The 25,002-nt window shown below is 38.6% G+C and overlaps 1 protein-coding gene across 1 annotated transcript in view; it reads left to right on the plus strand.

Annotated features, from left to right (window-relative positions):
- The first annotated feature begins 3,011 nt into the window (after positions 1 to 3,011).
- The window catches only part of KCNH5 (potassium voltage-gated channel subfamily H member 5), a 344,305-nt gene continuing 322,314 nt past the window's right edge, over positions 3,012 to 25,002 (plus strand). The window contains exon 1 of the mRNA XM_050795870.1: positions 3,012 to 3,356. Coding sequence (XP_050651827.1) covers positions 3,284 to 3,356 — 73 coding nt within the window. The 5' untranslated portion in view covers positions 3,012 to 3,283. The remainder of the gene's footprint in view (positions 3,357 to 25,002) is intronic.

Raw genomic sequence — 25,002 nt, forward strand, 5'->3', positions numbered from 1 at the left:
GAGTCCAAAAGAATTTCCTCTTTGGGAAATGTGAGCTAATACACCCACAGAGGAATGATTAGGAAAAAGGATAGGAATAGGATACTAGATAGGAAATGCTGAGAACCTGATATTTTAAATCAATAACCATACGCAAGATGTGGGCAGCTGATGATGTGCAAAAGAATATATAGATTTGAAATATTCTCTGTTAATGATGATGGAATTATTATAGCATGCTAGAAGTCTAGAACATCAGTCAATGAATTATACATATGTTTAAAAAATAAGCCTATTCACCAACCCAGCCAATGAATGGCTGATTAGTTTAGCATCATTTGAACACAGATCACAAAAGAGTTGCTAGAAATTCAATTATGTGTTTAAGGCTGCTGTGGTGATGGTGGTTTCAATTCTTTCCACTAACTGCAGGGAGGGAGTTGTAACCTGGCCATATCTCTGAGTGCTTCGGTGGTGGCAAGCTCACTATGGATGGGGTCTGCACCTGAGTCTCCTGTTATTCAACTAAACACACCTGATGTATTTAAAAGACATTCTAACTGCAAGGGGATAAGCTCCATGGCCAGCAGCACTTCCTGTGGAAAGCTAGAATAGCCTGGTGTTATTCCATCGAGTCTCTTGATTTTTTTTTTTTTTTTTTTTTTGCATAAAGATTTTTAACGGAATAAAATTGCCTCGTGTCAACCTTCTGGGTTTGCTCAGCTGCCTGGGCTCTGAACATTTCAGAGAGGGAAAAAATGACCCCAAGGTAAAGGCTGGGTCCTGGTTTTGCATTTAGCTGTCTTGGCTACAAGCAGTAGCCCTTACCCAGTTGGGGAGAGGAGAGAAAGGGAGAGAGAGTGAGTTGGGGGGGGAGAGAGAGAGAGAGAGGTACTGGGAGAGAGAAAGATGTGGGAAGACAGAGGGGGAAGGGGGGGGGGGAAGGGGGGGGGGGGGGGGGGGAAGGGGGAGGGGGGGGGGGGGGGGGGGAGGGGGGAGGGGGGGGGGGAGGGGGGGGGGGGGGAGGGGGGGAGGGGGGAGAGGGGGAGGGGGGAGGGGGGAGGGGGGAGGGGGGGGGGGGGGAGGGGGGAGGGGGGGGGGGGGGGGGGGAGGGGGGGGGGGGGGGGGGGGGAGGGGGGGGGAGAGGGGGAGAGGGGGGGGGGGGAGAGGGGAGAGGGGGGAGGGGGGGTAGAGGGGGGGAGAGGGGGAGGGGGGAGAGGGGAGGGGGGGAGGGGGGGAGGAGGGAGAGAGAGAGAGGGGAGTGGGAGAGAGCAGGGAGGGGGGAGAGAGAGGGGAAGGGGGAGAGAGGAGAGGGGGGAGGGAGGGAGGGAGAGAGAGAGAGAGAGAGAGAGAGAGAGAGAGAGAGAGAGAGAGAAAGATCCTGTCTTGAGGTCAGTGATTAGTAATCTAGGGGGTTCCAAGAGGGGACAGGTGCTGAGATGTGTACTTCCACCCCTGCCTGGGGATTCTCCCTGCTTCTGGTAATCTGACCTTGATAATTTTAACGCAATTACCTCTCCTCTAGCACATTCTGACTCCAGCAAAAGGGGACGCACCCATCCAACTATCTTTTCGCCTTCAACACTCAAGACTTCGCTCCACCATCAACCGCTGGCGCCACGGCAGTGCACTTTTGGTCCCCCACTCTTTGACCCTGTTTACACAATCGTCCTTTCTCGACAGGCCCAGGTGCAGCCCCCAGAGAAGACAGGAAGCCTTACATATATCATATTTACCTGGAGGGCTTGTTAAAGCAGATGGGTCAACCCAATCCTCAGAGTTCCTGGCTCCCTAACTCTGGGGTAGAATCCAGTAATTTGCATTTTAAACAAGTTCTTAGGTGGTGCAGATGCGGATGCTGCCAGTCCGGGCCACTTTGAGAACCACTGCCTTAGATCAAGGAAGGTGCCTCAGCGTGGGCTATTCTTTCCTTTCCATCTCTCTCCGCCCCTTTCGCATTTATGTCATTTTCCCTTCTCTGTGACACATTCTGGCTTTTGGACTGTTTGTAACGGTGCCGCTCCTGTCCGTTCTCAACGCCTGGGAGTTGGGTTTGTTAGAGGTGATTCCTGCCCTACCCCACCCTGGCCCATCTTTGCCCCCACAGCCTTTACCGTTTTTCCATCGCTAACGCTGCCCACCTCACTCCCCCTCTCTCGAGTGTGAATTATTCACCCTCTTCCCCTACTCTTCGTATCAAGTGCGACCTTTCCCGCAACTTTGCAGCGGTGGCGGGCTTGCGGCTCGCCTCCTGCACTCAGCGGCCCTGGGGGAAACTCCCCTGGGCGGCCGCACGCTCCCCTAGAAGCCAAGCCCGTCGCGGGTCGCAGGGGCCAGTCCGGGCGCCGGCTGTGCGCTCGGACTTCAGAGCTGGCGCTCCCGCTCCGGGGGTGGGGTAAGGGCGGTGCGGAAAGCGCCAGTGTTCACGAAGGTTTCGGGCGCCGGAGCCCGGAGGGGGGCGGTAGCAGCGTCAGGTGGCTGCTCTGTGTCCCCGCGCGCCGCCCAGCCAGTTCCTGCCCGGCTCTCAGCCTGGGCTGGAGCTGGAGCCCGTCCGCACCTCCGCCCCGGGAGCCGCGTCCGCGCCAGCAGCCCGGATTCCGGACCCGAGCGGGAGACGCCGAGATGTGAGCCTCCGACTGGCCACTGCTCTGTCTGGCACCCGCTTCTCCCATTCCACCGGCCCGATTGGACAGCGATCGCTTGCCTGGATCTCCGGGGAGAGGAGCAACCACCAGGCGCACAGCCCAGCAGAAGTTGGGCTGCGCTGGGCAGCCGGTTGCTCGCCGCGCGAGAGGGGTGGGCGAGGAGACCGGGAGACGAAGGCGCGGGGAAGGGCTCTGGGCCTGAGCTGAGGGGGATTGGGAGAGTGTGGGCTTGAGTTCGCTCTGGCGCTCCCCAGCAGGGGGAGAGATGCGGAGCCCCCGCCTAGGCGCCCGCCGCCGCGGTAGCAGCCTCAGCAGCAGCCTCAGCATCAGCACCGGCGGGACAGCGACAGCGGGGGCGGCGCAGGCGCACTGTGCCCCGCGGAGCCTGCAGTTCCAGAGCCCCGTGTGCGGCACCGCCACAGTCTGGGCAGCGGCGGCCGGGGGAGCGCTACTACCATGAACTGCCTTGTCCTCCTCCCCAGAGCTGCTCATCCGGGTCGGGCTGGAGATACAGTCAGGGGACCCCGTCGCCGCCGCCGCGCCCCCTCTTCTTTCGGCTCAATCTTCTCTTCCACCTTTTCCTCCTCTTCCTCCACCTTCTCTTCCTGCATCCCCCCCTCCCCCGCCGCGGATCCTGGCCGCTGCTCTCCAGACCCAGGATGCCGGGGGGCAAGAGAGGGCTGGTGGCACCGCAGAACACATTTTTGGAGAACATCGTCAGGCGCTCCAGTGGTAAGGAGAGTTGTAGTTCGGAACACCCCTACCTCCATCCCGCCCACACGCGCCCCCCATCCTCTCCATCCCATCCCTCTTCCAAGGGGGGAGGGGGATGCAAGCAGCCTTACCTGGTGGTGTCAGTTACCAGTTGGGCTGGATTTGGGGTGGGGTGGGGTGGCAATGAGATGGTGGAGGAAAGTTAGTTGCATCCCCTTCCTACCAGACAGACTCACCCCCTCCCACCTGTCCAGAGCCCAGAACTGGAGGAAAGAAAGGGGTTGGATAGGGTGTAGGTACATCTGGAGCATAGAGTTGAGTTTTGCTTTTATCTTTCTTGTTCTTCCTTCTCCCACATTTCCCCCCAAAGTGAGCAGCAGGGACTGACCAAATTCTGAGTTAATCTCAGTGGAAAGGTTTCCCTCAAGTTGGGAATGGCTGCGAAAGTGGCTACTTAACAAAATTTAAATCTCTGGAAAGGCTTTTGGCCTCATGGGCATGGGGAAATGTGCTTTGTGCTGGGGAGAGTAGTTGAGGTTGAACCTAAAAAAGAGTTCAGTGCTTGAAAAATGGGAAGGCAATTACTGTGGACAAATTGGTGTTTAAAGTTTCTTCTTGCTATGTTTTTCACTGTACATTGGTCTATATATTTCGTTCAACTTAAACATGAGAAACGTAGAAGTGAAGCAGTAACTATTGTGCTTTTAATGCAACTAGAAAAAAAAATCAAAAAGATGCCATCCTACCTTGCTACTGATGTTAATGTTTTCTTGCCTTAATGTGTCTTTAAAATACCATCCATTTATACATTCATTTCCTACAAGATATTCTGGATGGGAATGGTTATATATTTCCACATTTTAAGACCTTATAAACTTTGCATCTTACTGAAATCTGCATTTTCTACTTGTTTTTAATTATTTTGTATAATTTTAAACTTCATAAGTAAGATATGTTGAGTATCTTTTAAAGTTTTTCCTTCAGAGGCTGTTATTTTGAGATCTCTTGCTTGGAGAATAATGAGAAAGACACTTCTGTATATGGAGTACAGTAGAGCTTGGAACAAAGCAATGGAAATACTCTATGCAGTTCCATAGTGCCTTGTTTATTCATTCACTGAAACAATATGTATTTGGGTGCATTATACCATAGACACTCTGTGGTTTCTTGGAATTAAAAAAAAGGAATTAATACACATCCCCTCTTCTTAAGAGGCTCCCTGCCTGGTTGGAGGCACACGGAAAGACAGAGGCACACTGAAATGATAACAAATAATTAAATGAATGATGCTTTCTCTAAATGGTAGATTAGATTATACCAATTCTTAGATTAGAAACTCTTTTAAGACTAGGCTTGCAAATATTTCCTCTGATTTTGAAACTAACTGTATTTAAGTGTCTCAAAGTATTTCCCCCAAATATCTGACTTGTTATTTGTTTTTAATTTGAGGTTTTAAACTTTATTTCTTCATTTTGGCCAATGCCTAAAACAATACAAGTCTAAAGCAGTAGTGTTGTATTTGGGTTGGAAAATATAGCTAATAGGGTCTGGCCTAGTATTCTTTTAAATACCTCTAATATTTTTTAGTTATATAAATTCATAATGGTAGGCAATTTTTATACTTATACATTACCTTCTTGTATTAATATTGTACTAAGCCTATAATACAAGGGGATATTACTCTTCAAACAGTTTGGGGGAAATGTGTGGGTTATTGGAATTAGTTAAGTATATAAGTCTTATTTCAGCTTTCTCATCCTCTTGGGTTATTTCAACTCCACGCAGTTTGGTGTATGAGAGGACTTTTCAGAGAAGGCCTTAAAAAATAAAATCTGCAGGCTTATGATTGCTTTGCTTTATAAAGAGAAAGAACGTGAGAATCCCTTGACTAAACTTTACTAATAGAGCAACTTTGGTTGAAGCTTCTTATACAGACTATGAAACTATGAGATAGTTTTTGAATTTTAAAAAATTGTAGATATACTATGAAAGATTTACCATAGGTGGCTTAGAAATGTCTGTTTCTGTTGCCTCCATTTTATATCTACCACTCAAATTAATAAATATTTTATCTTTTTTACACTTCATGTTCATAATCATTTCATTGGTTAAATGTTTCTTTCCTGGATAATACCGAGTGCAAATGAAAGTTTATCTGTTTTGGCACTTAAATGCCACCTCTAATTGTCTATGGCTAACTTCGAATACCACTACGCAAAGACCCTGAACTGTTTGAAGTGTGTTAGATATTTGTAGTGAGTATATATGCAGGTGTGTGTGATAAATGCTGAAAAGTCTCAGGACCTCTTTTATAGGAAGAACGTCAGAAATTGAGAATTATGGTATTAAATTGGTCTACACATTCACGGGGGGAATATCCCACAGTTGTTGTAATTTCTATATGATTTGGCAGAGAAATAGAAAAATTTATCCTGAGAACTTGTCTAATTGAGACAAATAGAAAATTCCCTTCAGGATTCTCACAAATGGATCTTTGAAGCTTTCATTATTCACTAACTTAACAACATTGAAAGTGAACTGTTGGCAGAGCTTTAGTAGGAAGAGAAAGAATAGAACCCAGCACTCCCAATCTATTTAACAATTGAAGAAACAGAGGCTGGCCTTGTCTTTTTTACTGAACCCCAAGAAAAGCTCTTTCTGATACAACATCATTTTCTTCTCATGAAAAGTCAGATCTTATAGTGAGAGTCAGCCAAACATAGAAATACAGATAGAGAGACGCCCAGATAATACACAGCCACATGGATAAACACTCAGCCGGTCAGGCATCCACCCAGAAAACTGAAAAGAGGAATTTCCTACTTCTCCTATTTTGGGATTTGTCTGTAAAGTATGTCTACCACCCTACAGACACAGAGGAAGCAATCTAACTCTTTTTTTCTCTCTCTTGCACACAAGGAGCAAAATAAGAGATGTAGAAAACAAAACAAAACAAAACACACAGCAGAGAGAAAGGGGTGGGGTGGGGGAGAGAGAGAGATTATGGGACATGAAAGGGAAATGGACACAAAGAGAAAATGTCAGACATTTATTAGTCCATGGATATCACCAATGAACTGAAATCTCAGCCAGTTACAAATTTACCAGAACACTTTTTGATGATATGAAACAAAAAAGAAGTGTGGCATATTTGAATATTACTTTTATACCTGACGATTTCTTAATAAAGTTCCAAACTCCTTAGATGCAGTTTCCCAGAATAACAGCGCTGTATTCCGTACTCCAGAGTAGCAACTGTAACCTATGTTATTATTTCATGCCTCTTGAGATTGGATTTTTATTTTTCTTATTTAGTTGACTCAGTCTGTTATAAGCCAGCATTGCAAGTTGTTACTGGTGATTCAAAGTCTATAAAATAAAATAATGAGGGCCATTGAGTAGGATGGATACACACACACTTTACAGCCAAATATCAAAAGAAGCAAGGAATTCTTCTTTTTAGTTTTAAGATAAAAGATCATTTCTAGACAAAAGGAATTATAATAATTCTTAGCATGTGATTCTAGTAAATATAGAGAGCATTATTACTCTAAGAAGTTGTAAAGGTTAAAGTATAAATGTCATAGGACTGTTTAGACACATTTTTGGCTAGTACAATCGAAATAAGCCATTAGTAAGGGAAGGTTTAGAGAACTATGTGGTGAGTTCATTACCGCTGAGCAAAGTCTCCCAGAAGGACCCTGCCCCAAGGGCTTACAGACCAGATTTGTGTCTAGAATATTATTAGGATACCTTCCTTTATTTAAATTTCAATTATTTATGCAAACTGTTAATCTAAATTGGGCTCTAGGGAGCAGTAAACTTGTGGGTAGAGGTTTAGTATCTGGAAGAAAGTAACTGTTTTTAGGACTTTTAGGTTAAAATTTAGATTCGAAAGACAAAAATACTTTAAAGACCTTCAACCTGATTTTGTCTTTGGGCAGCACGTTTTACTCATATGTTGTCTTCAATTCCTTAGCAAAGGCAGAAATGATTACTTTGAGTGACAGTGAACTAGATTGCTATTTTGAAAAATTATAACTACAAATTAATACCTTTTAACTAGAAATTAATTATTTAATATTTTAAGCATTATGACAAATTGGAAGTTTATTTTAGTTTTGTGGAAAACTAGAAGTGTTTTTCTTTTTGGGGAAGAAAAGGGGTTCAGGAAAGAAGAAAACACAGAAGGCAGTATTTTATGAACCACTTACCTTTCAGGAGAAGAAGCTCACTATCCTCAATTTTGCATTCTGCTTGAGATAGCTAGGTTGCACAAGCACTTTCTTTACTCAGCTATCTCTTACTTGTAGAAAAGTCCAAAATTATTTTCATGCTGTAATTGACATTTGTACAAACTGAGTTCTTAAAAGAAACCTATAAGAGAGGAAGCAGAACTAGTGATCTATAAACAAAACAAAAAAGGAATAATAACTTTTACAATTAGCCAATTTAAAAGAAATGATGGAACACAAATGGGCTTTATTTTGGTGGTTGTTATGAAGTTATTGACACTTTTTCTTGAAAGGTTTTCTTTAATATCTAAGACACTGTTCAGGAAATATTGATAAAACCACACAGTGTTTTTGAAGCATTGGTTTACTCAGGTCTTATAATGTACCACTTTAACATTTAAAATATCAAAGAGGTTGAAATTATACTGACCGCTTCCTAAATTATATTTATACATAAGCCACAAGATTGTCCCTTGCATTAGATTCCTGCACTCTGTTATATAATAAATGCAGCACATTGCTGATAGAGGGATGCTTATTCTAAGATATTGTTATCTTCACTAGAAATTACCCTCTTTGTCTATCTTTTGCTTGATTCCAGAAGTAGGATGTGTAAGAAATCCATCTACCTAGGCACTTTGTAACTGACTTACTAAAAGACCATATAAACATTATTTTTAATAGAAGGGAGTAGTTATGATTATTTTAATTGATAGCGACTGAGTAGATTTCCTAAAAAAGCCCTTTAGTTTAGTCAGTGTTCATCTCTTTCTTTCCTTGTGAGTCACAGCCGAGTTTCTTAGCTTGGAGGAACAATGCTTCTGCATTCTCCAGAGTGTAGCCTAGGAAAAGGTTGTACTGTTCACCAAAGTACTGTAGTTAGTATTTACCACAAGAGGTCACTCTGGGTTCTGTCACAGGTGAACCAAGTAGTTAATATTTTTCTCTTTTTCTGTTCCCTCCTCCCTCTTCACCCACCTTGCTCGTCCCCCCCAAAATTTGACTGGGAGGGAGTCAATGTAGTTAGTTGGTGCTCTTGGAAGAAAATATCTAAAATAAAAGACATGCAGGAAAGTTAAATGAAAAAAGGTATTTATTATATTAATTATTAGAATTTATTTTAGTTGATAGTGATCAATATTTTATAACTACACAAATGTGATATTGATAAAAATTGTTTCTGTAAAGAAATGGATTTAAATACATTGCAGACTAATAGAGGATTTTCTTTAGCAGATAAAATTTTATTGTAATACACAATTTCAGCATTTCATATATATAGTATATGAAATATAAAGTCTTACAGAAAAATGACCTGTATATAATGCTTCATACTGAGAAGATTACATATTTCCCACTTCAACAGAATTTTTCTCTATGAGACATCTTTATATAATTTATATTGAATCGGTGAAATAGAATCAGTTCATAACAGTGCTTTAATTTTATCAAAAGATAGTTTACAGATTTATAGTTACTTCCTCAGGATGTTATGTAATCTTAGTATTTTATTTTTACCTAAATTTTAAAAATTAAATACAAAGCTAAATTATTTAAAATTATTAAATAATATTTTCAAAGTTCTTCAAATTATTAAACTTCAAAAGACAGGATTGGGGATAGACTGTTTTAAGAGATTTTGTTTCCTCTTAGTAAATCTGAATTTTGGTTTAAGGCAATTCTTTTTTCTTTTTAGTAGGGTTAGAAACCATATATCGAGACATACTTTGAAATGTTCCATACAAAATTGGTTTTAATGGGAAAAATTGAAATGTGCCTTAAAATACTTTTATAAATAAAAGAGATGGGTTGTGAATCAGATAAACATGAATAACATCACAACCCAAAACCAGCGGCAATTATTGTTGTGGAAATTGAGGTCAAAGAAAGTAGTGTTGATGTATTCTAGACAATGGACATTTATGAAACAAGTTCCTTTACCAATAGAATTAAAAATCCTCAGAATTAAAAAGAAATCCTCAGCATTTTTCACTAAATAGTCTAGCTTAATAATACATGACATGAGTCCTTTTCATCATTTAAAGATAATTAAAAAGAATCATTTAAATATTCCTATTTTATATAATATAGTAGCTAATATATTAGAAGGGCTGAATCTTGAAATATATTTGATCAAATGGAGGCAGTAATAACTATTGTCACATAAATCAGTGTGTATTTTAGACATCATTTTAGTATTTGGTTATATGTGGATACTATTACCTAGTAAAGAGACTTATTTATATACATTCTAGATAGTAGTTTTGTGATATATTAAGTTGCCAAAGGGAAAAAGAGAAAAATTAATGAGCACAGTAATTTAGAAAGAAAGTGTGGTTAGAAAGCTATTTGAAATTTTACCAACAATAGATTTATCTCTCTCTTTGGGTCTGGTCCCATTACAGAAATATAACTATTAAGTACAAAGTCATGTGGACTTCAAAAGATACACAATTTGAGATCTAAGCTTATGTACAAAATCATAACAGTTTGTAGATGTAAGGACATATAATTGGGAAGTCATGAAAATTTTGATATATGAACTAAGCTCCTTGAGGATATGGGTCATCTCTTAAAAAGACGTTTATGTCCTCTACTGTGCAGAGCACATAGCAGTAAGTATTCGTTGAATAAATGCTTTTTTGATTTTTGTCTCCTAAAGTAACAAAGACCGTAATTAATTCTTTCCCCAAGCCAATGCTGATTAAATCTATTAAGTGAGCTTTAATAAGTAATTACATAGTTTAAACTATTTAGTTAATCAATGCATATATCTGAAAACAGAAACCACACTGCACAGAGCAAATCAGATGGCACTTCTGAGAGGATGAGAAAGGAATATAAAACGGATCCCATGTTCATTTCCTATTCTAAATTGAGGTACGACTGAAATATTGTCTACCATTTTTGTTTTAATCGTCAAGAGCTTGAAAGCTGGACTATTTTATACCAGAAAGAACTGCTTAAAAATTTGTAGATTCTAACTAAATTATTTTAACAACTTTGCAGTTAGGAGTTATTGATGGTGAGTTTTATCCCTGGGAATCAATCCTTACCTGCTTGAGTACCTTCTGAGTGAGTTTTGCCTTGGGGAGCAGCTTACAGCCCTGTGCAGTATCCAGCAGAAGAGGAAAATGAGTTTTAGATTTTTAGAGACTGCAGGATCAGCCTCAGGTTGCCGTATTTAACTGAAAATTGAACAACTCACTTAGATTGAGGGGAAAAGTTAACCTTTGTCCTGATCTTTTCTGTAAACCCTTTTTGATCTGCTGGCATTTATTTTTATTTTTTAAATTTGGGGGCAAATTATAGAACAATGAGTTTATTTTTATATATTTACAGCATTGAAAAAATAGAGGAGTTCCTCAGTGGGGGTTAAAGAGTCTCAGAATAAAGGCTCTGAAATACAATGCTGATCCTTTTGCTTGGCTCTCATGCCCTTGCTAGTTAATTATCCATTAATGCAACAAAATTTTATTGAGTACCTACTATGTGCTAGGCAGGGATCTAGCACTAGGGATTCATAATGAACACAATGATAAAAACAATGTTTCTCCTGTTTTTCTGTGGAGGGCAGGAGCATATTTATTGGGTTCTAGAGGCCTGCATTAGAGTCCTGGCTCTGATACTTACTAGCTTGGTGACTTAACTTCCCTGTACCTAGTTTTCTTATCTATAAAATACAAGTAATAATAGTACCTAGTTTATGGAGTTAGAGTGAAGGTTAAGTTAGGCAATACATGTAAGTACGGAGAACGGTGCCTGGCACATAGTAAGCATTCTATCATGCCATTAGTTATTATTATCATTTAGTTGTTTAAATATTTGAATGCACTATCTATAGTTGATGTTTTTAATTCTTAGTCACCATTTCCTTCTGCACCTCTTTTCAACTAATTTCTGTCTACTCCATAATGCTGAAAATTCCTAGAAAATTACAAGTGAACATTCTTGTAAATCTTAAGACCTTTTCTTGGTCCATATTTTTTTTTACTTTGCAGGGTTTGAAACTATACTCCCCTATCCTCTCCACCATTCATCTTATAGCTGTCATGAGCTTACACGCCCTGCTGCCCTTTCTACTGGCTTCCCTTTTTGTTCCTCTCCTCCTCCCTACTCCCCTTTTCCTTCCTAAAGAATGAGTTGAGTAGTCACACAAGTTCTCCCTTCAACTTTCTTTCTTGCATCTCCATCCTACTTTTCAGGGCAAGTTTGTCTTCTGCCATAATTTAAACTTTATCTTCTCTGTGCCCCAGGTCTGTGTTTCCAAAGGTATACCGGATTTCTCTTCTTGTACTACTCAAAAGTCATCTAAAACTCAGTGTGGGTAGAATAGAATTTATTTGCTTTTGGCCCCAGACTGACTTTTTTTTTTTTTTTTTTGTATCTCCCCATTTCTATTCAAAGTGTCTTTAGTATTTTTGTTTTTTACTCTAGAAGTGTTAGGGTCATCTTTGACTTTCCATTCAGTATAACATTAGTCTTACTTTCCAACTAGATTATCACTCCTTAGCTTTCTTTTGTGTCTCCTGTAAGTGCTGGTGCAGAGTAAGTTAATTCATGCCCATTTACTACACTGACTCATCTTAAGGCATGAAGCATGTCCATAACTGACATCATATGCAGCCAGTGTCTCTAACTGTGATGGACCAAAGAAAGAATTACAGGTCAGAAGGAAAGAGCTGCCTCATTAACTGAGCTCAGAAACAAGAGTTCTCCAAGAGGGAGGAATGAAATGCGTGATATATTCTCCTTGCTCATTCCTAAAGCAACTTCTGTCTCTACTAGAGCAACCATTATCAAGGTAACTGGTAATCTTCCTGGAACTCTATGAGGGCATTTCCAAGGCTCACAGAGCAGTGCTCTCCACTGTGCTCTCAGGCACAGTGCTAGGATGGAAAGAGCAAAGGTGTTGAGTTCTTGACAACACAGTCTCCTGTCTAGCCCTTACTCCTGGTGACACACTGAGGTGCTCCAGAATTAGGACACCCACCTTTCAGGGTTGCTGAGAAGATGTGGTGAAGCCACAGATGTAGTGGATCTTCCACTGCCTCATCTCAGTGAGGACTTACTACCTATTCACTTTTTAATGTTTTCTTTAGACAAGGTAAGGTAGGGGAGATTTCTTTTTTTTTTAACCTGAAGAAAGCAAGAAATTAAGTAGTCGAGAATTTCCCGGCAGAAACTGGTGGATCTGAGCTTAAAAGCTTTTGAGTTCAGTTTACTAAGGGCTTACTTTGGAGAGAATACCAAAACCAAGCAAACAACCCACCCCTGTGCATCCCTGCCCCAAACAAAAACCGACTGCCCAGAGCAAAAGAGGTATCAGTTCTGTTTACTTCAATACCTGGTAATTCTTGGACAAACTGAGAAATAAAGCAGAAACATCAGCCTCTTCTTATAACCAGCCTGGTGAAATCTGGCCAAAGGAGAGAGATGAATTGAATTTGTAGCTCTGTATCTTTTTCTTGAACAATTAGCTCCATTGCATAGAGAGTAGAAATTAAAAACATATAAGAGAAAGCTTTAGAAAATTAATTGGATTGTGAATGCATTCAGAAAAGCCTCCTCTGTTTTTCTATCACGTGTGCAAGTTGGACCAGCTTTTTAACTGAGGTTTTTCATCATTTATCTTGCCATTAGTGTTTAATTGCCATTAAAACGTAACTTCAAAGAAAATATGTAATCTCCTCAGAAAAGATGCCGTCCATTTGCAAAAATCTTTATTTGTAGTATTTAAAATGATGCTTAAACATTAAATATATACTTTTGTTCCTCTTATAAATATATCTTGACTGGTTTAGCTTTTATTCCCCAAGATTATGTAACTAGCATAAGTCTTATGGCTTCAGGTATTTTAAGAAACTTCATTGCAATAAAATTTAGTAAAATGTTATCATTATATCAGGGTGAAAGTTTTCTGTTGTATTATGAAGCTATGCATCAAATAGGCCATTATTGCAATTATATTTTGCTTCTAATGATTCTGACCAGTTTACATTTTAGAAAGTCATTTTTTCATGAACAAAACACCAGCTATTAAAAGTAGAAATGTTGAATTGTTAAACATTTTGTGGAGAAATCTTTTTTAATAACAAAGTTGCTATTATTCCTACCACTGGAATTTCAGAAATATATGTTAAAGTATCTCATGCATTTTGAACCACTTTGGCTGGATGAAAAAATGAAGTTAATGCCATCAAAGAAACACAGAAACTTAAAAATGTACCTTTGATCGTGAAGGAGATAGAAAGTGGAAGCATATTTTTATCTTTGATGACAGCTGAACAAGTTTGAATAAATTAACAGACATTTTTGCATATTTAAACTCCTACAGTGATGGTCTGCTTAATGTTGCCAATATTATTGGGTAATAATTAGTGTCATTGTGGAAGGTACAAAGTATGTCTGCACATTTGCTATATTGCTAGAGGATTGTTGCAGGATACAGTAGGATACAGGTGTATTTTGTAAGGACATGAAGGACACCAGCCTTAGATTCTGCCATTGACATAGAAATGGGCAGTGCACATACCACAAATCAACATTGTGGATGTGGGCATGACACATAAATTATGTTTTTGTTTAGCCATCTGTACCAATCTTTTGTTTAACCCAAATACAATTGCTATATATGCTTCAGATTTTTCCCCTGTTACTGTTCTATGAAACTTAAATAGATCTATAGATATCATTCATCCAGAAGACACATTTAAAAAATAATACAGGCTGGGTGCGGTGGCTCATGCCTGTAATCCCAGTACTTTGGAAGGCTGAGGCGGGCAGATCACAAGGTCAGGAGATTGAGACTATCCTGGCCAACATAGTGAAAACCCGTCTCTACTAAAATACAAAAAATTAGCCAGGTGTGGTGGTGTGCGCCTGTAGTCCCAGCTACTCGGGAGGCTGAGGCAGGGGAATCACTTGAACCCAGGAGGCAGAGATTGCAATGAGCCAAGATCACACCACTGTACTCCAGCCTGGTGACAGAGCAAGACTCCGTCTCAAAGCAACAAACAAATAAAAAAATACAGACCATATGATTTAAATTTACAAGTTTCCAGATGCCATTCAAAGTGCGGAAATATCTGCTTTCTGCTTAGTAACACCCGCCCCCCACCTTTTTTTTTTTTTTTTTTTTTTTTTTTTTAACTTATTGCCTATTCCTTGAAAAAAAAAAACATACCTGCCATGGTCCTTATCTACATTCTTGACAATGTCTAAGCATTGCTTTATAACTATTTATTGACTGACTATATGACTTTAAATAGGAATCAGAAATTTTTATTTGATATAGTCATAAAACATTTGTGGGTGTACAGCAATGAACAAATAGACATGGTCCTTGACCTCATGGAACTCAGAGTCTGGTAGGGGAGGCAGGCATTCACCAAGCCCACGTCAAATATATAATTACAAATTGTCATAAGCATTTTGGATGAAAAGGGAAGGGTGTGATGATCATGTGCAACAGGATCTAATTCCAATTGGGAGGACTTTCTAAAGAAGTAGTGTTAAATTGATACCTAAAGTGAGATGTAACAAGAGGATAAGTGGGAAGAAGAATATTTCAGGCAAAGAGAAAGCATGGAGAAAAAGAAAATAAATGGTTAAGTTTGTGAAGCTTACGGACTAGCGCAGCTGGATTGCCTTGGGTGAAACCAGAAGAAAGAGAGGAGATAAGGGTGAGTGACAGTTAGGGGCCTGACTATTCAGGGGAAAGATTTTGTGTTTTATTTCTAGTGCAGTGGAAAAACCTCATGGTCCCAAAAGCTACTTCTGTAAGAGTTGAGGGGAGGAGGAGCAAGATGGGAGACCAGTTAGGTCTGGTCTCTGTGCAATAGTCCAGACAAGATATGATGGTGGTGTGGCCTGGCATGGTAGTAATGGAGATGGAGAGAAATGGATGCATCAGATATGTTTTGTTGGTAGAATTATTAGGATCTAGTAATGGATTGGACGACATGGATGAGGTGTGAAGGATGACTCCCAAGGTTTTGGCCCAAGCATCTGCGTGCAGATGGAGGTAGGGAAGATATCCTTGAGATGGGAAAAACTGGAAGAAGGCCATGCTTGGAATGAAACTCTAAAGACCATCTGCATCATCGCTGTCATCTAGCTCCCTTTTCATTCCCTCGAAGAAAAGAAGAATGCAGCCAAAGACAGCTTAGCTCAATATAAGTGTGTACAGATGTGATTTCTGCATTCTACTTGCAGAGTTCAGAAAGGAACCAGGTAATTAGCTTGGACAGTCTGGTCATTCTTGTGGATTAGAAACATGTATTTTCAGATTTTGATAAGAAACTGACTTGGATAAGAAACTAAGTAAACTTTTGAATAAAACCCAAACCCCAAACCAAACCTAACTTTATAATAAATATTTGACAGTAAGCATTGTTGAAAAGGCCTCTGCAACCAACTCCTTTTAGAAAAAGTTAGTGATTGCTACATGGGTTTTATTGGGTCACTTTTGCTTCAGATTTTCCTTCTTAGGCATCGATTTTTGGAATGTGTGTTCTTTGAATGGGAGCACTGTGAAGGGTGGGGTGATAACTGGAGCTGCGACTGCCTGCACTGATTCTTCCTCACTGAAGCCCCAGTGATCCGGAAGGGCAGCTTGAAATAGCCCTCATCTGGGTTTCTAGTCTTGCCTGTACTTCGCTTCTGTTGGAGGAGCTCTGTGTCCCAGGGTTTGAGGGCTTGGAGAGCGAGAGCCATGGTTTCCGGATGGTGTGCTTCTCCAAAGTCAGAACTACAAGAAAACAGAGGGAAAATGCAGCTGACTGTCTTCACACACCGCTCTGGATCTTGGCAAATCTATAAATTAGTGAAAGTTTTTTTTTTGTGTGTGTGTGAAGTCCTTTTCCTTCTCGACTCCACTCCATTTTCTTTCTTCCTCAGTACTCTAAAATGTGTTTGTGTGTTTTATTATCATTTCTTAAAATACTTAAAAACTGCTAGTTTTCTGAAATACTTCTCTCTGGGGGTAATTTGCATAAAAAAGGTAAAAAGGAGAGGGAGCCAGAGGCTTAACCCCCTAAAAAGGTGTTGCACCCTTTTTTTCTACATGTCTTAAAAACTGTATATATTTAAGGCCTATAACATTTTTTATATACATGTAAATAGTGAAATGATTATACAGTCCAGCAAATTAACCTATTCATCATCTTCCATATTTACACTTTTGTCTGTGTGTGGTAAGAGCTAAAATCTCTCTTAGCCAAGTTTCAGCATACAATATAATATTATTAAGTACAATGTTAGTAACTGTAGTCCTCATGTTTTGCATTCGATCCCTAGACTTATTTATCTTACGTAACTCCCAGCTTGTATCCTTTGATTTCTCCCATTTCCTTCCCCTCCACACTACCATTGTTAACGTACGTGAGATTTCTGGATCTGAGAAGGATATGATTTTCATAAAAACAAACAGAAACCAATCTAATCATATTGGAGCAGCTCAGAGGAAAACATATTTTTTTCTCCTGGAATTGCTATAGAAAGGGAGGAAACATCCCACATGCTCTTATATTGCCTTTATTGACTGAATATAACCTTCCTTTGTCCAGAATTTTTTATCAGCCAGGATTGTTGATCCCATGATTTGTATATGATCTCCTTTAGGAATTAATATGTAGTAGTATTAACCTAAGTGTAGTTGTTTTCCTATTTTCCGAATAAATTGCTCTATAAAGAGGAAGTGCCTCCTTGTATTAAAACAAAATGAAACAAAAGCTTAGACAGCAGTTCAGAAATATAATCTGATAGAATAGAAAGTCTTAGACAGGGAGACCTGGTTCTGTCTTTTTCCCCTACTAGATCCTCTTTTCCTATATTGTACGAGTCCTTTAACTTTCCTGGTCTTTTTTCCCATCCATAAAAGAAAGGAAAAGCAGAAGATGGGTGCATTCTGGGGTCACCTGAGGATCTTGTTAAAATGCAGGTCTGACTCAGAAGGTCTGGGGTGGGTCCTAGGTTCTACATTGCCAATAAACTCCCAGGTGATGCTGGTCCATACTTTGAGTAGCAAGGCACTGGATCAAAGTGTGCCAGACTTGGCTGAGCATATGAGACTTACCTCTATGCCTGCATTTTTGTATTCACCTGTGAGGGAGTCAATTCAGAGCATCTGCATTAGAATTTAGCAATCTCTATTTTTGACATTCGTGACGAGATTCTATTGCAGCTGCCAGCATTTAGGAATTATTGCACTAGATTAGTGCTTCTCCACCCTGGCTGCACATTGCAAGAAACCTGAAAGATTTAACAATAAATATTGATGCCTGGGTTCCACTCAAGACCAATTAAAACAGAATCTTTGGGGTGTGGGGACTGGGATAAATAACTCCTAGGTGGCCCCCTCCAATCTCCCTCAACTTTCACTCCACTCAACTGTGCAGTCAAGACTGGTAATAATCCCTAGGGAGCCGTTTGGAATTAAGGGTCTTTGATTCGTTTTTAACTTTCTAACCCTTGAAGAAAAAGTGCTTGTTTTATTTTAGGTTCACCTCTGATAGGATACTGCATAGTCTTGAATGAATATCATGAGTTGTTTTCAAGTCTGTATTCAAGTTGTTTTCAAGTCTTAGCCCCTTGTAGATGCATTCCAGAATCTGCTGACGTGTGAAATTACAGCTTCTGAAATCCTTGCCTCCTGGTGAGGATAATGCCCTGATTCTTAGGCAACTCATACAGGACCATATTGTGTGTTTGATCCCTTTGGAGTTGAAATGTTTGTAAACATCTTTAAGGACGGAAACAATCTGGATCTCAAGGGAAGTTCCATTTTCCAGAATTCATGGCTCAAGGTTCTTTAAGAGCTGTGAGGACAAACCAGAACTGGTTTCCCTGTCAAGATTGGTTGATAAGAATGGGTGATGGTCACCGAGATTCTGGGCAATTTCTTTAAAGGCATCATGTTTCCAAAACTTCTAGACCCTCTCACTTTCTAGATTTGTAACTCATTTGCTTTGCAAAGAAGTTACTCCTCTGTAATCAGATTTCTTTTCGCCAACATGTTTTAAAGCTAAAGGAAATTAAAATTTTCCTGGGAACAATTATAATTAATTTGCTATTCTGTTCTTAATATTTATTAATAATATATTTTTCATTTGTTGAAATAAGAATTTTCATGACTACAGGGAAATGCAACAGTTATTTGAATATTTCGTATACATAGAGAGTGTTTCAGTGAACAAATAGAGAAATTTCAAAAAGAAGCCTCTGGATAGTTAATATTCAGCAATTTCTATCTAATTTAGCCTTGATTAAAAAATCTGTCTCCCTCTCTTATTTCTCCTTTTTCTCAAGTATTTTATTCTGTAGTTTAGTTCTCAGTGATAAATATAATTTTATAGGTTTCGGTTTGCAGGGTCAACATTTATCAGTTTATTTTTTCTAGGTTCTTCACTTACATGCATACATATATCCCCCGCCACACACACACCAAGATTCTTCTGCATATGCAACTCAGTAACATAATCTTGCACCTGATCATAATAGCTTATAAATGCTTTTTGCTTTAATAGTTTATAAAGACTGCTTACTTCGTTTAGTTTCCATAACTACCCAGAATGGTGGGCATTACTGTCACCAGTTTGTATATCAGGCACCCAGTAGCCTAATTAAAACTCTCCAGCTTTTTCACAGAAATTTACTTGATGGTACGGAGAAGGGATCCAAGTTCTGGGAGAATATTTGGGTCAGGGCTCCTTATGGTATATTGATTGTTATAAATGTTTACCACTTGATAACATCTCATATAAAGTAGACTCAGCACCACATCTACTTTACTCAACTATGGTTTTATGAAACATTCAGAAATGGTAAAAGCAGTTTTCATGGTTGTCCTCCATAAACTCAGAGTGCATATAGTTAAAATGCAATTGTTAAAGCCTCGAGGTAAAGTCTGGTGAGCACAGTCCAATTACTTAACTCTTTGATGGTTTCAGTTACTGGACTTAAACTTCAAGCATAAAGATGAATGGAGAGCATATTTCCTAGACTACCTTTTTAAAAATTTTAAGTTGGTTTGAAAAACACTCTTAGTTGTTAGGTCTGATTGACTATGTGAGCAAATACTTTAGGGTATATCTAGCAAATACTTGAATTGTCCATATTCTATATTATTGGTTAAAATGTAGATATTTTGAAAAATGGGATTGAAGAGAAAAGCAAAGTCTTAATTATCTACTTTTGATTCTGACTTTGGTGTTTTTCCCCTAAACAATTCTGCTTCCAGTCTAACAGGAAGAGTTAGTTCTCCCTGCAGTGAGTTGCTTTAGGACTTTTCCTTCATTCCTAGTCTTCCTACTTTTCCATCTAAAGCAAAAAAAGAGACGTAATTTCCTAGACTACTTAGGAAGAGTTTAAATTTGCAATTATTTCAGCCAAGAATTAGAATTTAAGGAACATGTGTTCTAGCTGCAACTTCTGACCTTGGGAATCTAGGCTTTGTGAGTCTGTGACTTATTGCCTGATGAGTGATCAGTAAAAGAGGAAATAAAGTTTTCCTGATTAGGGATAACATGTACAACATCAGGCCCAATACCTAGCATAGAGTAGGGGCTACACTAATGGTTGCTTTTGTTATTAATTCTGTTACTACACAGAGTTACTCAAGTGTAAGTGGAATAATATATTAACAAATGGGTAGTGATAGCTGGACGCTGCTGAGCTGGAGTCTGAATGTTCCCATTGCAGAGCTATTGAAAATGGTATCATGGGGGCAGGGTAATTTTTTAATGGCAGAGTTAATATGAAATAGTTAGAATGATCCAAATCCTAACACATGTCTTGAAAACTAGTCTGTTTATAAGAGAGAGAGAGGTTTGTAAAGCCTTTGCAGGGCTGTTTAAATCATGTTTTTAAAATTGTAAGGTACACCCCTTCATTGGGTTATGGAATTGATTTAACAGGTCTTGATTAATGCACCCAAAATTGAAATAGGTTAGAAATTGTAGAGTGCATCTCATGTAGTGAGTAAATGTAGTCTGAGACATTTTTTCAATTGTGTATTTTGTATGTACATGTCTGCACATATGTATATACACTTGAGTCATTATGTAAAAATTATTTCTGGCCACACGCAGTGGTTCACGCCTGTAATCCCAGCATTTTGGGAGATCGAGGTGGGTGGATTATGAGGTCAGGAGATCGAGACCATCCTGGCTAACACGATGAAACCCCATCTCCACTAAAAAAATACAAAAATATTAGCTGGGCGTGGTGGCAGGCGCCTGTAGTCCCATACTCGGGAGGCTGAGGCAGGAGAATGGCGTGAATCCGGGAGGGGGAGCTTGCAGTGGGCCAAGATCGCTTCACTGTGCTCTAGCCTGGGCGATAGGGTGAGACTCCGTCTCAAAACAAAAAAAAAAAAAAAAAAAAACAAAAAAAAAAATTATTTCTTACTATGAGCTTTAATAAAAAAAAGTTTTAAAAACACTATTTGTTAGATCAGCAGACCCTTTAATGTTTACAGTCTTTCTTTTTTAAGCCTGTGGGATCCTTTTTCCTAGAATACTAGCAATTCATTCAACCAATAAATAATAAGTATATTGCAATGCTTTTCTTAAATTGTTTTAAAAAATCGACAAGTAAAAATTGAATATGTTTATAGTATACAACAAGACTGCCCTTCTCTTCAGTACGATTTTTCAAAATATCTACATTTTAATCAATAATATAGAATATAGACAATTCAAGTATTTGCCAGGTATACCTAAAGACCTAACAACTCAAGAGTTTTTTTTTTTCAAACCAACTTGAAGTTTTTAAAAACATAGTCTAGGAAACATAATGCTTTGATATATGTCTACATTGTGGAATGGCTAAGTCAAGCTATTTCATATATTCATTACCTCACTTGTTACTTTTTTTTTTTTTTTTGCAGTGAGAACACTTAAAGTCTCCCTTAGAGATTTTCAAATATGCAATATATTGCTATCAACTGTAGTTAACCTGATATATAGTAGATCACTCAAACTTATTCTTTCTGTCCAACTGAAATTTTGTGACCTTTGACCAACATCTCCCCAGTGTTCCCACCCTTCAGCCTTTGGTAGCCACCATTTTTCTCTGTTTCTATGAGTTTGACTTTTACATTGCACATGTAAGTAAGATCATATGGTGTTTGTCTTTCTATGTCTGACTTATTTCGCTTAAAATAATGTCCTCCGGGTTCATCCATGTTGTCACAAATGACAATACTTTTCTCTTTACAAAGGCTGTATAATATTCCATTAGGCATATATACCACATTTTCTTTATTAAATCATCTGTTGATTGGTACTTCGGTTGATTCCATATCTTGGCTACTGTAAATAGTGGAGCAATAAACATGAGCATGCAGATAGCCCTTTGACATACCGATTTAATTTCCTTTGGCTATATACCCAGTTGTGGAATTGCTGGATCATCTGGTGGTTCTATTTTTAATTTTTTGAGGAACCTCCATTCTGTTTTCTATAATGGTTGTACTAACTTATATTCCCACCAACAGTGTATAAGAGTTCCTGTTTCTTGGCATCTTGGTCAGTTGTTATCTTTTGTCTTTTTGATAATAGCCTTTCAGGAGGTATAAGGTAACATCTTATTGTGGTTTTAATTTGCATTTCCCTGATGATTAGTGATGTTAAGCTTTCTTTCATGTAACTGTTAGCTCTTTGCATATTGTCTTTCGAGGAATGTCTATTCATGTCCTTTGCCCATATTTTAATCTGGTTATTTGTTTTCTTACTATCAAGTTGTTTGAGTTTCTTATATATTTTGCATATTAACCCCTTATGTGTTTGGTTTGTAGATATATTTTATTACTCTATAGGTTGTCTCTTCACTCTGTTGATTGTTTCCTTTGCTGTACAGCTTTTTAGTTTGATGTAATTTCATTTGTTAATTTCACTATAGTTACCTGTGCTATTGAAGTCATATCCAAAAAATCTTTGCCCAGACCAATGTCCTGCAGCTTTCCTTCTATGTTTTCTTCTAGCAGTTTTATAGTTTCAGGTTTGATGTTGAAGTCTTCAATCCATTTTGAGTTAATTTGAATATATGGTGTGAGATGAGTGTCTAATTTTATTCTTCTGATGTGGGATATCCAGTTTTACCAACATCCTTTATTGAAGAGATTGCCCTTTCCTCATTGTTTTTGGTATCTTTGCTGAAAATCAATGGATTATAAATGAGTGGTTTTATTTCGGGCTCTCTATTATGTTTTGTCTATGTGTCTATTTTTATGCCAGTACTGTGCTGCTTTTATACTATAGCTTTGTAGTATATTTTGATATCTGGTAGTATGATGACTCGCTGGCTTTGTTCTTTTTGTTCAAAATTGCTTTGGCTATTGGGGTCTTTTGTGATTCCAGATAAACTTTAGGATTTTTTTTTCTACTTCTGTGAAACATGTCTTTGGGGTTTTGATTGGAATTACATTGAATCTGTGGATTGCTTTGGGTTGTATGAACTTTTTAACAATATTAATTCTTCCAGTCCATGAACACAGGATATATTTCCATTTATTTGTGTCTTCAGTTTCTTTTATCAATGTTTTACAGTTTCCAGCGTATAGATCTTTCACCTTCTTGGTTAAATTATTCCTAAGTACTGTTTATTTTATTTTATTTTTTGGTTACTCTTGTAAATGGTATTGTTTTCTTGACTGCTTTTTCGGATAGTTTGTTGTTACAGAAATGCTTTTCATGTGTTGATTTCATATCCTACAACTTTACTGAACTTGTTTATTAGTTCTAACAGTTTTTTCGTTGAGTCTTTGTTTTTTTCTACATATAAGATCATATTGTCTGCAAATAGAGACAATTTAACCTCTTTATTTCCTATTTGGAAGGCTTTATTTCCTTCTCTTTCTAGTTGCTCTGGCTAGGACTTCAGCTAGAAATTGAGTAGAAGTGGTAAGAATGGGATCCTTGTCTTGTTCCTGATTTTAGAGGAAAAACTTTCAACTTTGTACCATTGAATATGATGTTAGAGCTTATTATGGCCTTTATTATGTTGAGGTACGTACCTTCTGTACCTAATGTGTTGATAGCTTTTAATCATGAAACAATGTGGAATTTTTCAAATGCCTTTTCTGAATCTATTGAATTGATATTATGGTTTTTGTCCTTCATTCTGTTAATGTGGTCTATCATATTTATTGATTTGCATATATTGAACAATCCTTGCATCTCAGGAATAAATACCACTTGATCATGGTGAATTATCCTTCTATGTGTTGTTGAATTTGGTTTGAAAATATTTTATCGAGGATTTTTGCATCTATGTTCTTCAGGGATATTGGCGGATAATTTTCTCTTTTTGTAGTGTCCTTGTCTGGTATCAGGGTAATGCTGGCCTCCTAAAATGAATTTGAAAGTTTTCTCTCCTTTTTAATTTTTTGGAAGAGTTTGAGAAATATTGAATTAGTAAGCAGTGACAGTATAAGGTTCTGGGCTTTTCTTTGATGGGAGAATTTTTGTTAGTGATTAATCTCCTTGTTATTTTTCTATTCAGATTTTCTTTTTCTTCATGATTTAGTCTTGGTAGGCTCTATGTGTCTAGGAAATTGTTTATTTCTTCAAGATTAGCCAGTTTGTTGGATTTTAATTGTTCATAATAGTATCTTATGATTCTTTGTATTTCTGTGGTATCAGTTGTAATGTCTCCTCTTTGATTTCTGATTTTTTAGTCTTCTCTCTCTTTTCGTAGTATAGCTAAAGGTTTGTCAATTTTGTTTATCTTTTCAAAAAACCAACTTGTAGTTTCACTGACCTTTTAAAATTGCTTTTCTAGTCTCTATTTCATTTGTTTCTGCTCAAATCTTTATTATTTCCTTCCTTCCACTAACTTTGGGCTTAGTTTGTTCTTTTTCTAGTTCACTGAAATATAACATTAGTTTGATTATTTGGTGTCTTCTTTTCTCACGTAGGCCCTTGTTGCTATAAACTTCCCTCTTAAAACTGTTTTTCTTGCATCCCTTAAGTTTTGGTATGTTGTGGTTCCGTTTTCATTTGTCTCAAGATATATATATATATATATATATATATATATATTTTTTTTTTTTTTTTTTTTTTTTTTTTTTTTTTTTTTTGAGATGGAGTCTCACTCTGTTGCCTAGGCTGGAGTGCGGTGGCATGATCTCGGTTCACTGCAACATCTACCTCCCGAGTTCAAGTGATTCTCCTGCCACAGCCTCCTGAGTAGCTGGGATTACAGGTGCACACCACCACGCCCAGCTAATTTTTGTATTTTTAGTAGAGACAGGATTTTACCATATTGGATAGGCTCGTCTTGAACTCCTGACCTCGTGATCTGCCTGCCTCAGCCCCCCAAAGTGTTGGGATTACAGGCATGAGCCACTGTGCCTGGCCTGTCTCAAGATATTTTTAAAGTTCCCTTTCAAATTTCTTCCTTGATCCATTGGTTCCTTAGGAGTA

The sequence above is a fragment of the Macaca thibetana genome, chromosome 7 (assembly GCF_024542745.1).
Source record: "Macaca thibetana thibetana isolate TM-01 chromosome 7, ASM2454274v1, whole genome shotgun sequence".
Lineage (NCBI taxonomy): Eukaryota > Metazoa > Chordata > Mammalia > Primates > Cercopithecidae > Macaca > Macaca thibetana.